This window comes from Chiloscyllium plagiosum, chromosome 30 (genome assembly GCF_004010195.1).
Source record: "Chiloscyllium plagiosum isolate BGI_BamShark_2017 chromosome 30, ASM401019v2, whole genome shotgun sequence".
NCBI classification, from domain to species: Eukaryota; Metazoa; Chordata; class Chondrichthyes; order Orectolobiformes; family Hemiscylliidae; genus Chiloscyllium; species Chiloscyllium plagiosum.
Window position 1 is genome coordinate 44,774,940 of NC_057739.1, and position 17,451 is coordinate 44,792,390.

General features: G+C 47.2%; 1 protein-coding gene across 2 annotated transcripts in view; it reads left to right on the top strand.

Annotated features, from left to right (window-relative positions):
- The window catches only part of LOC122565000 (zinc finger protein Gfi-1b-like), a 21,066-nt gene extending 4,093 nt beyond the window's left edge, over positions 1–16,973 (top strand). The window contains exons 2-4 of one of the 2 annotated variants that reach the window (XM_043720612.1): positions 7,103–7,267; positions 11,275–11,540; positions 16,621–16,973. In XM_043720612.1, the coding sequence (XP_043576547.1) occupies positions 7,103–7,267; positions 11,275–11,540; positions 16,621–16,968 (779 nt within the window). In that variant the 3' untranslated portion in view covers positions 16,969–16,973. The remainder of the gene's footprint in view (positions 1–7,102; positions 7,268–11,274; positions 11,541–16,620) is intronic. The other variant, XM_043720613.1, reaches the window with a different exon arrangement.
- The last annotated feature ends 478 nt before the right edge of the window (positions 16,974–17,451 follow it).

A 17,451-nucleotide genomic window follows, 5' to 3' on the forward strand; every position in this document is an offset into this window, starting at 1 on the left:
AATATTCCAACAGTGGCCTAACCAATGTCCTGTACAGCCGCAACATGACCTCCCAACTCCTATACTCAATACTCTGACCAATAAAGGAAAGCATACCAAACGCCTCCTTCACTATCCTATCTACCTGCGACTCCACTTTCAAGGAGCTATGAACCTGCACTCCAAGGTCTCTTTGTTCAGCAACACTCCCTAGGACCTTACCATTAAGTGTTTTTGTCCTGCTAAAATTTGCTTTCTCAAAATGCAGCACCTCGCATTTATCTGAATTAAACTCCATCTGCCACTTCTCAGCCCATTCGCCCATCTGGTCCAGATCCTGTTGTAATCTGTGGAATTCTTTACTGCAGAGGGCTGCTGAGGCTGGGTCATTCAAAATATTCTAGGCTGAGATCAACTGCATTTTTATCAGAAAGGGAATCGAGAGTTGTGGGGGTGAGGCAGGAAAGTGAAGCTGAGGATGACCAGATCAGCTATGATCTCACTGAATGATGGAGCAGACTCGATGGGTTGAATGGCCTACATCTGCTGGTACATTTTATGGTTTTATTAAAGGATTCCATAATGATGGGAAATACAGCACATTGCAAAATATGGGGCTCCTTAATTTTCAGGATAAAACTGAGAACTTTACTACAATCTACATTTTGCTTCACAGTCCATCGATAATTTGTGGTGAGTTTGAGATTATTAAATTCCCAACCATTTACAGACCTTGAGTTTTAAAAACTCGGAGATTGACACCCCTTCTAGTTCATTCATTCTCTCTTTGCATCAGAGAGCTGTGGAAGTTCAGTCGTTGGGAATGTTTCAGTCGGAGACCTACTTGTTAAAAACACAGGGCTAGCAGAGGAAATGACAGTGAGGCAGTGGTTCAGCTACAATCTTGTAGAAACATAAAAAATAGCAGCAGGAGTAGGCCATTCGGCCCTTTGAACTTGCTCTATCGTTTAATAGGATCATGGCTGATCATCTACTCAGTTCCCTCTTCCGGCTTTCTCCACCACACCCTTTGATCCTTTTAGCCCTAAGACCTGGATCTAACTCCTTCCTGAAAACAATCAATGTTTTGGACTCAACCACTTTCTATGGGAGAGAATTCCACAGGCTCCCCCGTCTCTGGGTAAAGACATGGCTCCCCCGTCTCTGGGTAAAGACATGGCTCCCCCATCTTTGCGTAAAGACATGGCTCCCCCTCTCTGGGTAAAGACATGGTTCCCCCGTCTCTGGGTAAAGACATGGCTCCCCCCGTCTCTGGGTAAAAACATGGCTCCCTCCGTCTCTGGGTAAAGACATGGCTCCCTCCGTCTCTGGGTAAAGACATGGCTCCCCCCTCTCTGGGTAAAGACATGGCTCCTCCGTCTCTGGGTAAAGACATGGCTCCCCCTCTCTGGGTAAAGACATGGCTGCCCCCGTCTCTGGGTAAAGACATGGCTCCCCCCTCTCTGAGTAAAGACATGGCTCCCCCCTCTCTGGGTAAAGACATGGCTCCCCCCGTCTCTGGGTAAAGACATGGCTCCCCCCGTCTCTGGGTAAAAACATGGCTGCCCCCGTCTCTGGGTGAAGACATTTCTCCTCATCTCAATTGAATGGTAGAGAGAGTTCCAAGGGTTGAAATAATTTACTCCTGCTCCTACTTCTTAAATTCCTGTGTCCACGACAATAGACAATAGACAATAGGTGCAGGAGTAGGCCATTCAGCCCTTCGAGCCTGCATCGCCATTCAACATGATCGTGGCTGATCATTCCGAATCAGTATCCTGTTCCTGCCTTATCTCCATAAGCCTTGATTCCACTATCTTTGAGAGCTCTATCCAACTCTTTCTTAAATGAATCCAGAGACTGGGCCTCCACTGCCCTCTGGAGCAGAGCATTCCACACAGCCACCACTCTCTGGGTGAAGAAGTTTCTCCTCATCTCTGTCCTAAATGGTCTACCCCATATTTTTAAGCTGTGTCCTCTGGTTCAGCACTCACCCATCAGCGGAAACATGTTTCCTGCCTCCAGAGTGCCCAATCCTTTAATAATCTTATATGTCTCAATCAGATCCCCTCTCAGTCTTCTAAACTCAAGGGTATACAAGCCCAGTCGCTTCAGTCTTTCAGTGTACGGTAATCCTGCCATTCCAGGAATTGACCTCGTGAACCTACGCTGCACTCCCTCAATAGCCAGAATGTCTTTCCTCAGATTTGGAGACCAGAACTGTACACAGTACTCCAGGTGTAGTCTCACCAGGGCCCTGTACAGCTGCAGAAGCACCTCTTTGCTTCTATACTCAATCCCTCTTGTTATGAAGGCCAGCATGCTATTAGCCTTCTTCACTACCTACTGTACCTGCACACTTGCCTTCATAATTGAAGGTTTGTGCATTCCCTTCTGATTCCATCACAAACACATCTTCTCTTGTGGCAAGAGATGTGGGCCATGGGAGGTGAGATTCAGGAGTTTTCTGGCGTCTATGTGGGCAAGCCATTCAGATCTAACGGTTAGGAAGTCTACAAGAGATGGACTCACCCAACATCACACACAGACTGCAGCTCACCACCATCTCTCATGGGCAATTAAGGATGGGCAATAAATGTTGTCCCAGTCAGAAATGCTAACGTTGTGTGAGGAAATAGAAAGAGTCCAAATAAAGGGTGAGTAAAAGGAGCAGCAGACAGAGGGCAGAATTTGAAGAGTGTAGCAATTTCAAAGGGTTGTGGAGCTGGTCAGGTGTAGGAGCTGGTGTGACCAGTCTGAACCACAATGTGATTCATAATGTGGGGGGAGAGTGAGAGAATTTAGAAATTGCTACCAAAAAAAAGACCATTCGGCCTGTCGTGCCTGTGCTCATTCTATATTAGAGCTATACATTTATGTTTTGGGGTTGTGAAAGGCGCTAAGGAAATGCATGCTTTTTTTGTTAAAGTCTGTCCACGTCTGCTCTCTCCCTGCCATTGCTTCCTCTGTTATGAAGGAAAGGAAAGTTATTGCAGAGATTAAAACTGTGTTGATTTTTTCACACTATGTTAAAGATTGGAATGTGGAGCAGTTAAACCAGGGCACTGTATTCAAATCAGTTCCATTCAAATCACGGTCTGCTCAGTAGAAGGTGGAGGCAGGTAATTCCAGCAGAACCTGTGTTCAGAAGGAGGGTTACACACAACAAAGTGATTAAAATGAAAATCTGAAGGGAACCTTTTCCTGGGATTCCAGAACAGATACAGCATATATCATTATCAATATAATCTTTTATCCCATTTACTCTTGTGGGTTTATTGTTGTATTTCCCCTTAAACACATTGATGCCATTTCCCTAAACTACTGTGTGGTAAACAATTCCATCTGTTCTTCATTGTATTTCTCAGTATCTGTTTTGTATGTGTATACTTGCCCAAAAATGTGATTTATTTGTGTAAGATAAAAGGTACACGACTTGAAAGTCATAAAAGTTGCAATAAAACTCAAACATACAAACATGAGTCCGGAACAGGAGGAGGCCATTCGGCCCCCCTCCAATCTGCTTCACCATCCAAATGAGACTCTGCCTGATCTGATGACTCCACATTCCCTCCTATCCTCTCATAACCTATCACCTTCTTGCTTCTCAAGAATCTACCCACCTCTGCCTTTAACGATGAAGAGTCTACTCCCACAACTTTTGGAGAAGCGTTCCAAAGACTTATGACCTCTCTGTGAGAACAAAGTATCCTTCAGCTCTCTCTTAAACAGGTGACCCCTTATTTTTAAACTATGACCCAGCTCTCCCACAAGGTGAAACATCCTCTCCACATCCACCCAGTCAAGATCCTTCAGAACCTTGCATTTTTCAATTCTTAACCTTCTAACCTCCAGCAGATACAAGCCTTGCCTTTCCTCATAAGACAGTCACCTATTGCAGATATCAGCGAGGTAAAAACAATGACTGCAGATGCTGGAAACCAGATTCTGGATTGGTGGTGCTGGAAGAGCACAGCTGTTCAGGCAGCATCCAAGGAGCAGCGAAATCGACGTTTCGGGCAAAAGCCCTTCATCAGGAATAAAGGTCTCCAAGCTTCAGGCTCTCTGCCTTTATTCCTGATGAAGGGCTTTTGCCCGAAACGTCGATTTCACTGCTCCTTGGATGCTGCCTGAACTGCTGCGCTCTTCCAGCACCACCAATCCAGAATATTGCAGATATCCGTCTCAGAGACCTCTTCTGAACTGCTTCCCAATGCATTCACCTCTGTCCATAAATAAGAAGACCAATACTGTTCACAGATGTGATCTCACCAATGCCCTGTATAACTGAAACACAAGTCCTCTCTCTTTTTTTGATTCAATCGCTCTCCCGATCAAGAGGGAGGAGATGGTCCAGTGGTATTATCGCTGAATTGTTAATCCAGAGATCCAGGTAATATTCTGGGGACCTATGTTCAAATTCCCACCACGGCAGATGGTGGAATTTGAATTCAGTAAATATCCAGAATTCAGAATCTAGTGATGATCATGAATCGATTGTTGCAAAATCCCACCTGATTCACTAACGCCCTTTAGGGAAGGAAATCTGCTATCCTTACCTGGTCTAGCCTACATGTGATTCCAACAATGTGGTTGACTCTTAACTCCCCTCTGGGCAATTAGATTAGATTAGATTAGATTAGATTAGATTACTTTAGATTAGATTACTTTACAGTGTGGAAACAGGCCCTTCGGCCCAACAAGTCCACACCGACCCGCCGAAGCGCACCCACCCAGACCCATTCCCCTACATTTACCCCTGCACCTAACACTACAGGCAATTTAGCGTGGCCAATTCACCTAACCTGCACATTTTTGGAGTGTGGGAGGAAACCGGAGCACCCGGAGGAAACCCACGCAGACACGGGGAGAATGTGCAAACTCCACACAGTCAGTCGCCTGAGTCGGGAATTGAACCCGGGTCTCTGGCGCTGTGAGGCAGTAGTGCTAACCACCGTGCCACCGTGCCGCCCACAATTAGGGATGGGCTGGCCTCATTCCTTGAGTGAATAAAGAATAACATTCTGCTAGCTTTCCTGATTACCTGCTGTACCTGAATATTAATCTTCGGCGATTCACACATGAGGATACTCAGATCCCTCTGCATCTCAGGACTCTGTAAATTCTCACCATTTAGATGATATGCATCTTTTTTAAAATTCTTCCTGCCAAAATGAACAATTTTACATTTTCCCACATTGACTCCAAATAGCATGTCCCTATTTGAGGGTCCTCAAAATATTTGAGTTGTAATTGTCTCAATATGTGCAGTGTACATTCCTTGTCAGAGGTTCGACAGTTGCCCAGCTCCTCACTGTACTATGGAATGAAAGACCCCAGGCAGTGGTCTTTCCCCACTGCACCTTTACTGTGTCCCTCAGCACGTAGTCCTGGGCCTTGGAATGTGACAGGCTGCAACACTGGGTCAAGGTCAACTCTCTACACTGGAAGACCAACAGGTTTTGGGCAGACCAAGGAGCTGATGGTCCTCCAGGTGCAGTCGGTATTTGTCTCAGTGTGTTTCCCAAGGAACCGACTGTAGAACACAGGGTCCCGCATCACGGAGCTGCTTAGGACAGACCTCAACAAAAACCTACTGCCCCTGTAGGAAAGCGCTGCTGAGAAAGACCAGTCTTGGTGTTTGTTTGATAATTCCCTGTTGTATCCCTATTGATGCCTGTGCCCAAAGCTCTGAGATTACCTCCCATAAGCCTCCCTGTCTCTATCCCATTGGCCTCCTTGAAGACAATCCCTAAATTGAGCTTTTGGTCTCTGGTGTAATATCTCCTTAAGTGGCTCGGTGTAACATTTTGTTTTATAATGGTCCTGTGTAGTGGGATGGTTTGTTGTATAAATTGCTGTTATGTTAAAAATCACACAACACCAGGTTGGAGTCCAACAGGTTTAATTGGAAGCACTAGCTTTAAGAGCGCCTTCATCAGGTGGCTGTCCACAATGGTGCTCCGAAAGCTAGTGTGCTTCCAATTAAACCTCTTGGACTATAACCTGGTGATTTGTGATTGTACACCCCAGTCCAACACCGGCATAGAACATAGAACAGTACAGCACAGAACAGGCCCTTCAGCCCACGATGTTGTGCCGACCATTGATCCTCATGTATGCACCCTCAAATTTCTGTGACCATATGCATGTCCAGCAATCTCTTAAATGTCTCCAATGACCTCGCTTCCACAACTGCTGCTGGCAACGCATTCCATGCTCTCACAACTCTCTGTAAAGAACCCGCCTCTGACATCCCCTCTATACTTTCCTCCAACCAGCTTAAAACTATGACCCCTCGTGTTAGTCATTTCTGCCCTGGGAAATAGTCTCTGGCTATCGACTCTATCTACGCCTCTCATTACCTTGTATACCTCAATTAGGTCCCCTCTCTTCCTCCTTTTCTCCACCAAGGTTTTATAGAGCTGCAACAAGAGCTGCAACAAGACTCTTAAACTCAATCCCCCTGTTAATGAAAGCCAAAACACCATATGCTTTCTTAACAACCCTGTTCACTTGGGTGGCCATTTTAAGGGATCTATGTACCTGCACACCAAGATCCCACTGTTCCTCCACACTGCCAAGAATCCTATCCTTAATCCTGTACTCAGCTTTCAAATTTGACCTTCCAAAATACATCACCTCACATTTATCCAGGTTGAACTCCAAATCATTGTCGTTATGTGTTGTTCTAAGATTGTGGAACGATAGAGGACAGAAGGAGGCCACTCATGCCCTCATCCCTGTGTTTACTCCTCAAAGAGCTATCCAGTTTGGTCCAATCCCTTTGTTCCTTCATTATAGTCCTCCAGATTTTCACCTCTCAAATATATTTATCTAATTCTCTTTGAAAGTTCCAAATGAATCTGCTTCAAACGCCCCTAGTTTTGGGTTCTCCCACAAACAATACAACATTAATCATGTTGTTAAAATACTTGATTGACCGTAAACCTATCGGAAAAGCAGTATCGGAATTTTGGACTGAGGTGGGAGCAGGGTCAGGGGGATGATAGGACCTCTTGCGTTAAAGCAGAAGGTTGATATAAATTATGACAGACCCTGTTTCTGGATCTCTGCAAGGTTTAAATGAAACACATCTGGTTTCCCATTGCCATTCCCCCAGATTCACCTTCTTGGTCTCTGGGACACCGTGTAGAACCCAAGGCTGGGGTGAAAGGTCATGACACCCAGCCTGGGTGGGAGGAGCTTCCATGGGAGAACAGCACAGCCAATGAGAGGGCATCTCGATGTCACATGACCAAGGACACCACTTACACCTTCTCTTCAGGTAAGAAGACCCAGTTTCCTATTTGTGAAGAGGAAGATCCTGCCATTTAAAATTGAGGGGTGTTGAGGAATGAGGCGGATTCAACAAGGAAAATCAGTGAGATCTGCCATCCTTACCTGGTCTGACCTACGTGTGACTCCAGACGTATGACAATGGACTGGACTCTTCACTGCCCTCTGGCACTTAGGGATGGGCAATAGATGCTGGCATGGCTCGTGATATCCACGTAGCATTGATGAATAATTTTTAAAAAACTTATAGGCATGAGTTTCATGATCTCAATTTCCAACTGAACTCAAAATGGTAGGGAAAATGGAGCTTGTATTACTCTGGTTGGACCTGGGAGTACTATGAGCAGATCAGGGCACCACAGCCCACGAAGGATTTATTGGCCTTGGAGGGAGAGCAATGTAGGTTTACAGGAATGATACCTGGGCTTCAGAGGTTGCATTATGAAGAGAGATTATACAATTTAGGCCCGTTTTCTCTGGAATTCAGAAGGTTAAGGAGTGATCTGATCAAAGTCTCCAAGATATTAACGGGAAAAAACAGGGTAAATAAAGATAAACTATTTCCACTGGGGATTCTAGAACTAGGGGCGCAGTTTAAGAATTAGGGCCAGACAGTTCAGGAGAGATGTTAGGAAGCACAACTACACACAAAGGGTGGGAGATGTTTGGAATACTCTTCCACAAATGGTAATAAATGTTGGATTAGTTGGCCGTTTTAAATCTGAGAGAGAGAATTTTTTGTTAAGCACAGGTATTAAGGGATATGGGCCAAAGGCCACAGATCAGCCATGGTCTCGTTGTATATTGGGACAGGCTGGAGGGGCTGAATTGCCTACTCCTGTTCCTATTTTCTTTCATTACTTCAGAATGTCATTGCAATTGAAGCCAACAAAGTATTTACATCCTGGCGTGATGTAAGAAAAACTGCACCCATGATGATCATGTGATCGGATAGTAGTCCTGTCAGATCAATAATGGCCTGGACATCCTGACTCCCTCCCTCCCGTCTCCCAGCCACTCCTCCTGTTCTTTCAAAGACTGACTGTGGAATCTTTAACGTTTTCCTGAGAGAGCAGGCTCTTTTGTGTCTCCTCTGACAGAGCAGCATTCCCTGTGTTGCCAACTCATGATCATGTCAGGCCTGACCACGTGACAAAGGGTCATGTGATTGCTCATGTGACACCCCACCTTGTAATCGTGTGTCAGTGCTCCCGCTGAGCCAGGTGTGACAAGTGTACTGTAGAGGGGAGGGCAGAGGCTGAAACTTGGTGTCAGGTTGTACTATGAGGTCAATAAGATGAAGAAGTGTCCATTTCAAACAGTAATTCTGTGGGACTTCCAGTGAAGTTCCAGCTCCTGCTGTTTGAGAAAGGCATTTTGTGTGTGTACTTGTTTAGTGTGTTTATTCTGTACAGGAAGTGAACAGTTGAGTCAAAATAAAGTTAATGGTGGTGTACAGACTGTGAGTTGTTAAAAATAATTACTTCCACAACAGCATTTTGTCAGTGAATTTGGCTTTAATGGGATTAACACTGCATCCTTGAACTGTGTCTCTAATGCGGCTGAGATTCCTTGTCAGATTGGTGGAGAGTATGGTGACCATAAGAGGAGCTATTTGATGCATTGATTTACTCTGAACGTTTCAGTATCCAGCACCATGGCGTTGCTCAGACTTTGCTCTGCGATATACCATTTTCCCACCATTCACTTGGGGCCAGCTGATGCAGTTTATTTCTCTGACCTCTCCCGACCCCTTGCTCTGCCTGGCACTTCTGGAGTGGCAATGGGCAAAACTCCAGCTCTCACAGCTGTTCAGTGAATGCCCCTTGCATCGGGCACCCAGTGGCATTGCTGGAACCACAAGCCAAGCTCCTTTGCTGGGAGAGAGGCAGCAGTGACCTGTCCTAAATGCCTCCTTTCCCATATTCCCTCATCAACACCTTCCCTCCAATTCCTTTTCTCTCCTGTGCGTTTCCAGTTCACCCTCCCCCCCCCCCCCCCCCCCCGCCACCATGACCTCATTCTTCCCAATCTCTCCAAACCCCTCGAGCCCTCCGGAATACCCGCACTCGCTCAATTCTGGTCCCTCGAATCATAGAGCCCCCGCGGCATGGAAACAGGCCATTCTGCCCAAGGTACCCACACTGACCCTCCAAAGAGCATCACACCCAGGCCCACTCCACCATTTCCCATGGCCAATCCACCCTAACCTGTACATCCCAAGACACTGTGGGACAACTTAGCACAGCCAATCCACCCTAACCTGCACATCCCTGGGCACTATGGGACAATTTAGCATGGCCAATCCACCCTGACCTGCACATCCCAGGACACTGTGGGACAATTCAGCATGGCCAATCCACCCTAACCTGTACACCTTTGGACTGTGGGAGGAGACTGGAGCACTTGGAGGAGTCAATAGATGTGAAGTTGGAAAAGCACAGAGGGCCAGACAGCATCCGAGGAGCAGTAAGGTCAACATTTCTCTCGAAGGGGTTTTGGGCCGAAATGTTGACTTTCCTGCTCCTCAGATGCTGTCTGACCCACTGTGTCCTTCCAGCTCCAAACCTATTGTGTCCGGCTTCCAGCATCTGCAGTCCTTACTGTCTCCAGCGCTCAGAGAAAACCCACGCAGACACAGGGAGAACAAGCAAACTCCACACCCCATCCCCACCCCCAACCTCCTCTCATTTATCTCTCCACCCTTCAGGCACTCTGCCTGTATTCCTGATGAAGGGCTTTTGCCCGAAACGTCAATTTTACTGCTCCTCGGATGCTGCCTGAACTACTGTGCTTTTCCAGCACCACTCTAATCTAAACTCTGCACAGACAGTCGCGCCCCCCCGCCCCCGAGGCTGGAATTGAACCTGGGGTCCCTGGCGTTGTGGGGCAGTAGGGCTAACCACTGAGCCTTGAGCATCTTTGACTCCACCAACTGGTGATACCTTGGAAGGTGGCTATAAAAATGCAAATTGCGCAAGGCAGGATAAGCTCAGCTTGGGCCTGCGGGAGTTTAGAAACTGTACCACCTGATTGTGTGTGTTTCGATCAGGTCGCGAGGGATTGTGACAGGGTGCGCGTGGACAGTGCGAGAGGCTAGAACGGGAAATTCTTCTAAAAATAAGGAGTCAGCTGTTTCTGATGGAGATTATGTGAAGGCTTTTCCCCAAAGGGGTCATCGGTCTTTGAAAAGGTGGTGGAAACACAGTCTTTTAAGGCAGAGGTGGGTGGGATTCTTGATAAGTGAGGGGGAGAGGGAGGAGGTGAGGGGAGGGTGTTGGGAGTAGGCCGGACTTGAGGAATCAGGTCAGTCGCAACGTTATTGAATGGTGTAGCAGCAGAGGGCCCGAACGACCAACTCCTGATTGGTTTGTTCACTTGACTGTGCCTTCAGCTTCTTCACTCCATTGAGTGGGTCACGTTCACGTTGGCAGCACCCTGGCCTCTGAGCCACGAGGTTCTGGGTTCGTCTCATTCCAGGAATAGTACACCAGAGACCAGGCTGACAGCCTGGTGCAGGGCTGAGGCACGGAAGGGTTGGCCTTTCAGGTGGCAGGTTAATCTGAGACCCCAGGGGCCCTTCAAGGAGATGTATGAGCTCCCATGGCACTAGAGTGAAGACAAGCAGGGAGGTTACCACCGTGAAAATAAACAGACCATCATTATCGTGTTCCTATGGGATCTTGCTGTGTGGAACTTGTCTGCTCTGTTTCCTGCATCACAACAGTCAATGCACTTTAAAATACCTCATTGGCCGGCAAGTACTTTGGGATGTCCTGACATCTTGGAAGATGGCATCAGGAATTGTTTGATTGAACCTAAATGGCTCCCCAGTTGATGTTAGGAGGAGCTTGTGTTGGGAAGGTGGGTGTTGGGAAGTGGGGCATTTGGAGGTGAAATCCCAAGGGGGCGTGCCCTCAGGAGAGGCAGGTTTGGAGTTGCCAGAGGGCCAGTATGTTTGAGGTGTACATTGACTCTAGTTCCTTTCTGTTGCAGAGTCAGCCTCTCTCGCCCCAAGCTCAGCCAGTGATGAAGATTGCATCCTATCCCCAGTCTCCACGCCTGGCTTCCCTTGGGAGCGATTCCAGAACGTGTATGATCTGTGCCACCTCTCCTCCAGCTTTTCCTCCCCTCTCCTGATGGATAAAGCCGATTTGTACGGAGCCCGCGTTTCGGGACCCTTGGAGATTGACCAACCGATCGACTACAGCACCCACTACAGCTCAGCATCCAGCTCCTACAACTGCATCAAGTGTAACAAGGTAACAGCAGCTGAAGTCACTCCAGGAGAAGGTCCACAATGTTCCAGCTCATTGTTGACAGGTGCACGTCACAGCCCCAGCCTGTTTTAGCGAAATGTTGTCTCTGTGGGTAACAGCCTTATTCCAGGGAGCTGAGTGTGTGACTGAGGATGTGCTGTCCTACTGGAGCTGCTGTCTGTGTTAAACTACCTATTGCCCTCTTCCTTTCATGAGATTTGGGCATTCCTGCAAAGGCCAGCAATTATTGCCCATCCCTAATTGCCCAGAGGGCAGTTAAGAGTCAACCACATCACTGTGGGTCTGCAGTCACATGTGGCCAGACCAGGTAAGGATGACTGTTTCCTTCCCTGAAGAACATTATATTGATGATCTTTGTCATGGTTTCTATGACTGAGACCAGCTTTCAATTCCAAATTTAACAGTAATTTAAGTAATAAGTACTTAAATTTCAACTGCCCGAATGAAATTCAAACCCATGTCACAGAGTCTTAGAAAGCTACAGGACAAAGGCCCTTCAGCCCATTGAGTCTGTGCTGGTCAATAACAACTACATAACTATTCTAATCCCATTTGCTAGCACTGAGCGTTGTAAGGCTTGGCATCACTGGTGCACATCTAAATCCTTCATCAATGTGATGCTGGTTCCTCCTTCTCCCACCACCACAGGCAGTGAGTTCCAGATCCCACCACTCTCTGGGTGAAAAGATTTTTCTCACATCCCCTCTAAATCTCCTTCCCATTCCCTTCAATCTATGCCCGGGCTCACTGATCCCTCTATCAATGGGAAATCTTCCTTCCTGTCTGTGCTCCTTATAATGTTATTCACCTCAATCATGTCCCCCCCTCAATCTTCTCTGCTTTAAGGAAAACAACCCCAGTCCGTCCAAACTCTCTTCATCACTGAAACTTTCCAGCCCAGACACCATCCTGATAAATCTCCTCTGTCCCTCTCCAGTGGTATCATATCCCCCCATAATGTGGATTCCAGAACTGCACACTGTCGCTGAGGCTTAGTCAACATTTTATATAATTCCAGCATCACCTCCCTGCTCTGAAACACTATGCCTCGGCCAATATATGTCTTCTTAACCCATCCCCCATGGGGAAGACAGTAGAGCAACAATGGCTGGAGTTTCTGGGTGTAATTGAGGACACAGTACAGAGGTTCTTCCCAAAGAAAGGATGGATGTCAAAGGAAGTCAGGAAATGTATCATAGAAAAAGAGAGAGCCTATAAAGTGGCCAAGAGCACTGGGAAATCAGAAGATTGAGAGGACTACAAAAACAAACAGAGGATAACAAAGAGAGAAATAAGGAAGGAGAGGATCAAATATGAAGGTAGGCTAGCCAGTAATATTAGAAATGATAGTAAAAGTTTCTTTCAATACATAAGAAACAAACAAGAGGCAAAAGTAGACATTGGGCTGCTCCAAATTTATGCAGGAAGGCTTGTGCTGGGAGATAAGGAAATAGCTGGAGAACTTAATAAATACTTTGTGTCAGTCTTCACAGTGGAAGACATGAGTAATATCGCAACAATTAAGGAGGGTCAAGGGGCAGAGTTGAATATGGTAGCCTTTACAAAAGAGAAAGTGCTAGAAAAGCGAAAAGTTCTAAAAATTGATAAGTCTCCTGGCCCGGATGGGCTACATCCTAGAGTTCTGAGGGAGGTGGCTAGGGAAATAGCAGAGGCGTTGGTTGTAATCTTTCAAAAATCACTCGAGTCAGGGAAAGTCCCAGATGATTGGAAAATCGCTGTTGTAACCCACTTGTTCAAGAAAGGATCAAGACAAAAGATGGAAAATTATAGGCCGATTAGCCTAACCTCTGTTGTAGGTAAAATTCTAGAATCCACCGTTAAGGATGAGATTTCTAAATTGTTAGAAGTGCAGGGTCAGATTAGAACAAGTTGGCATGGAGGTTGTGCCTGACAAACCTGTTAGAATTCTTTGAAGAGGTAACAAGTAGGTTAGACCAGGTAAACCAAGTGGATGTTATCTACCTAGGCTTCCAAAAAGCTTTTGATAAGGTGCCTCATGGGAGGCTGCTGAATAAGGTAAGGCCCCATAGTGTTTGAGGTGAACTACTGGCCTTGTATGAGGATTGGCTGTCTGACAGAAGGCAGAGAGTTGGAATAAAAGGTTCTTTTTCGGAATGGCAGATAGTGACAAGTGGTGTCCCACAGGCTTCAGTGTTGGGGTCGCAGCTGTTCACTTTATATAATAATGATCTGGATGAAGGGACTGGGGGCATTCTGGTGAAGTCTGCCAATGATACGAAGTTAGGTGAACAGTACAGAGGAGGTGGGGAGGCTGCAGAAAGATTTAGACAATTTAGGAGAGTGGTCCAGGAAATGGCTGATGAAACTCAATGTGAGCAAATGCAAGGTCTTGCACTTTGGAAAAAAGAACACAGACATGGACTATTTTCCAAACGGTGAGAAATATCATAAAGTCAAAGTACAAAGGGATCTGGGAGTGCTAGTCCAGGATTCTCGAAAGGTTGACTTGCAGGTTGAGTCCATGGTTAAGAAAGCAAATGTAATGTTGTCATTTATCTCAAGAGGGTTGGAATGTAAAAGCAGTGATGTGCTACTGATACTTTGTAAAGCTCTGGTTAGGCCCCATTTGGAGTACTGTGTCCAGTTTGGGCCCCACCCCTCAGGAAGGACATACTGGCACTGGAGTGTGTCCAGAGGAGATTCACATGGATGATCCCTGGAATGGTAGGCCTAACAACATACGATGAATGGCTGAGGATCCTGGGATTGTATTCATTAGAGTTTAGAAGGTTGAGGGGCGATCTAATAGAAACTTACAAGATAATGAGTGGCTTAGAAAAGGTGGATGCTGGGAAGTTGTTTCCGTCAGGCGGAGAGACTAGGACCTGTGGGTACAGCCTAAGAATTAGAGGGGATCAATTTAGAACGGAAATGAGGAGACATTTCTTCAGCCAGAGAGTGGTGGGCCTGTGGAATTCATTGCCACGGAGTGCAGTGGAGGCTGGGACGTTAAATGTCTTCAAGGCAGAGATTGATAAATTTTTAATCTCGCAAGGAATTAAGGGATACGGGGAGAGTGTGAGTAAGTGGAGTTGAAATGCCCATCAGCCATGATTGAATGATGGAGTGGACTTGATGGGCCAAATGGCCTTACTTCCACTCCTATGTCTTATGGTCTTAACCATGTTATCCCGCTGTCCTGATACTTTAAGGGACTGGTGGACATGATGAAGGGCTTATACCCGAAACATTGAATCTCTTGCTCCTCTGATGCTGCCTGACCTGCTGTGCTTTTCCAGCACTACATTCGCGATTCTGGTGGACATGGGCTCCAAGTTCCCTCTGATCCTCAGTGCTTCCCAGGGTCCTACTATTGATCATGGATTCCCTTGCCTAGTTTGTCCTGCCCAAGTGCATCACCCTCACACTTACCCAGATTGAATCCCATTGTCACTGATCAGCTCATCTGACCAGCCCGTCTATATCCACCTCTAATCTAAGCCTATCCTCCTAATTGTTCAACACCTTGCCAATTTTCCTACCGTTCACAAACTTACTGATCACCTCACCTTATTCAAGTCAAAATGATTTATATTCACCTCAAACAGCAAGGGCCCCAGCACTGATCCTTTAGGAGCCTCAGTGGACACAGTGGGATACTGTCTGCAGAACATTGTCCTGAGCCTGGGTTTATCATTCTCATGAGCTGACCGTTCAGGAGCAGGCGAGTGCTCCCTGATATGCTGGTCAATGCTGATCCTTCGACCCACACCCCATAAAGGAGACGTCCTGTCAATGGTGTTAGTGGGATCTTGCTTTGCCCAAAGTGGCAGTTGTGATTGACTCACAGCTGATGATTCACATACACTTTGGCAGGTGTGTCAATGCTTAGGGGTGTCCAGAGATCCTGGAAGATCCTAGAGACGGGAACTATTTTTTAGAAGGTGTCTGTGATTTTTCTTTTTCAAAGGGAAAAGTAAATCCGACCCCATCCGTGGGGATACTGGGATTTCCTTGGTTTGATCACCATCACCGGTGAGACGCAGACTGATACACCTTCCCTCCCTCAGGATACCAGCCTCCATACATACCCCAGGTCGCACTGAGAATAAACAAATAAATGAACGAATGAATTGATGAACGAATGAATTGATGAACGAATGAATTGATGAATGGACAAATGAATGAACAAACAAACGAATGAGAGAACAAATGAAGAACGAACGAATGAATGAACCTAGACCATTACAGCACAGCACAGGCCCTTTGGTCCTTAATGTTGCGCCGACCTGTGAAACCAATCTGAAGCCCATCTCACCTACACTATTCCATTATCATCCATATGTTTATCCAGTGACCATTTAAATGCCCTTAAAGTTGGCAAGTCCACTACTGTTGTAGGCAGTGTGTTCCATGCCCCTACTACTCTCTGAGTAAAGAAATTACCTCTGTCATCCATCCTATATCTATCACCCCTCAATTTGACGCTATGTTCCCTTGTACTAGCCGTTAACATCCGAGGAAAAAGGCTCTCACTGTCCACCCATCTAACTCTCTTGTTTATATTATGTATCCCAATTAAGTCACCTCTCAATCTCCTTCTCTCTAATGAAAACAGCCTCAAGTCCCTTAGCTTTTCCTCCTAAGACCTTCCCTCCACACCAGGCAACATCCCAGTAAATCTCCTCTGAACCCTTTCCAGAGCTTCCACGTCCTTCCTATAATACAGTGACCAGAACTGTACGCATTACTTCAATTGCAGCTGCACCAGAGTTTTGTACAGCTGCAGCATGACCTTGTGACTCTGAAAATCAATCTCTCTACCAATAAAGACTAACAGACCATATGCCTTCTTAACAACCCTATCAAACTGGGTGGCAGCTTTCAAGGATCTCTGTACCTGGCCACCGAGATCTCCCTGCTCATCTACACTACCAAAAATCTTACCATTAGCCCAGTACTCTGCATTCCTGTTACTCCTTCCAAATAAAAGAATGAATGAATGAACAGGTGAATTAATTCCCTGGGGAGGGGCTCTATGTTGAGATCCCTGTATTAATGAGCCCAATTCCCCAACCAGGTATTCTCCACTGCCCATGGTCTTGAGGTCCATGTCAGGAGGTCACACAGTGGGATTCGACCTTATGCCTGTGAGCTGTGTGGGAAGACGTTTGGTCATGGAGTCAGTCTGGAGCAGCACATGAACATTCACTCACAGGTACCCGGCACGGACTGTGTAACAACATCAAAGGTCGGGGGGGGCTTCGGGATGAGTAACATCCAAACACACCGGGGTTGGGGAAGAGGGCATAGTGGGGGAGGGGGCTACACACCAGTGAGAGTCAGCCCCTTCAGGAGCGGGTGGGGGACCCCATATCCTAGTGAGAGTCAGCCCCTTCAGGAGCGGGTGGGGGACCCCATATCCTAGTGAGAGTCAGCCCCTTCAGGAGAGGGAGGGTGACCCCATACCCCAGTGAGAGTCAGCCCCTTCAGGAGAGGGAGGGGGACCCCGTACCCCAGTGAGAGTCAGCCCCTTCAGGAGAGGGAGGGGGACCCCGTACCCCAGTGAGAGTCAGCCCCTTCAGGAGAGGGAGGGGGACCCCGTACCCCAGTGAGAGCAGCCCCTTCAGGAGAGGGAGGGGGACCCCGTACCCCAGTGAGAGCAGCCCCTTCAGGAGAGGGAGGGGGACCCCGTACCCCAGTGAGAGCAGCCCCTTCAGGAGAGGGAGGGGGACCCCGTACCCCAGTGAGAGCAGCCCCTTCAGGAGAGGGAGGGGGACCCCGTACCCCAGTGAGAGCAGCCCCTTCAGGAGAGGGAGGGGGACCCCGTACCCCAGTGAGAGCAGCCCCTTCAGGAGAGGGAGGGGGACCCCGTACCCCAGTGAGAGCAGCCCCTTCAGGAGAGGGAGGG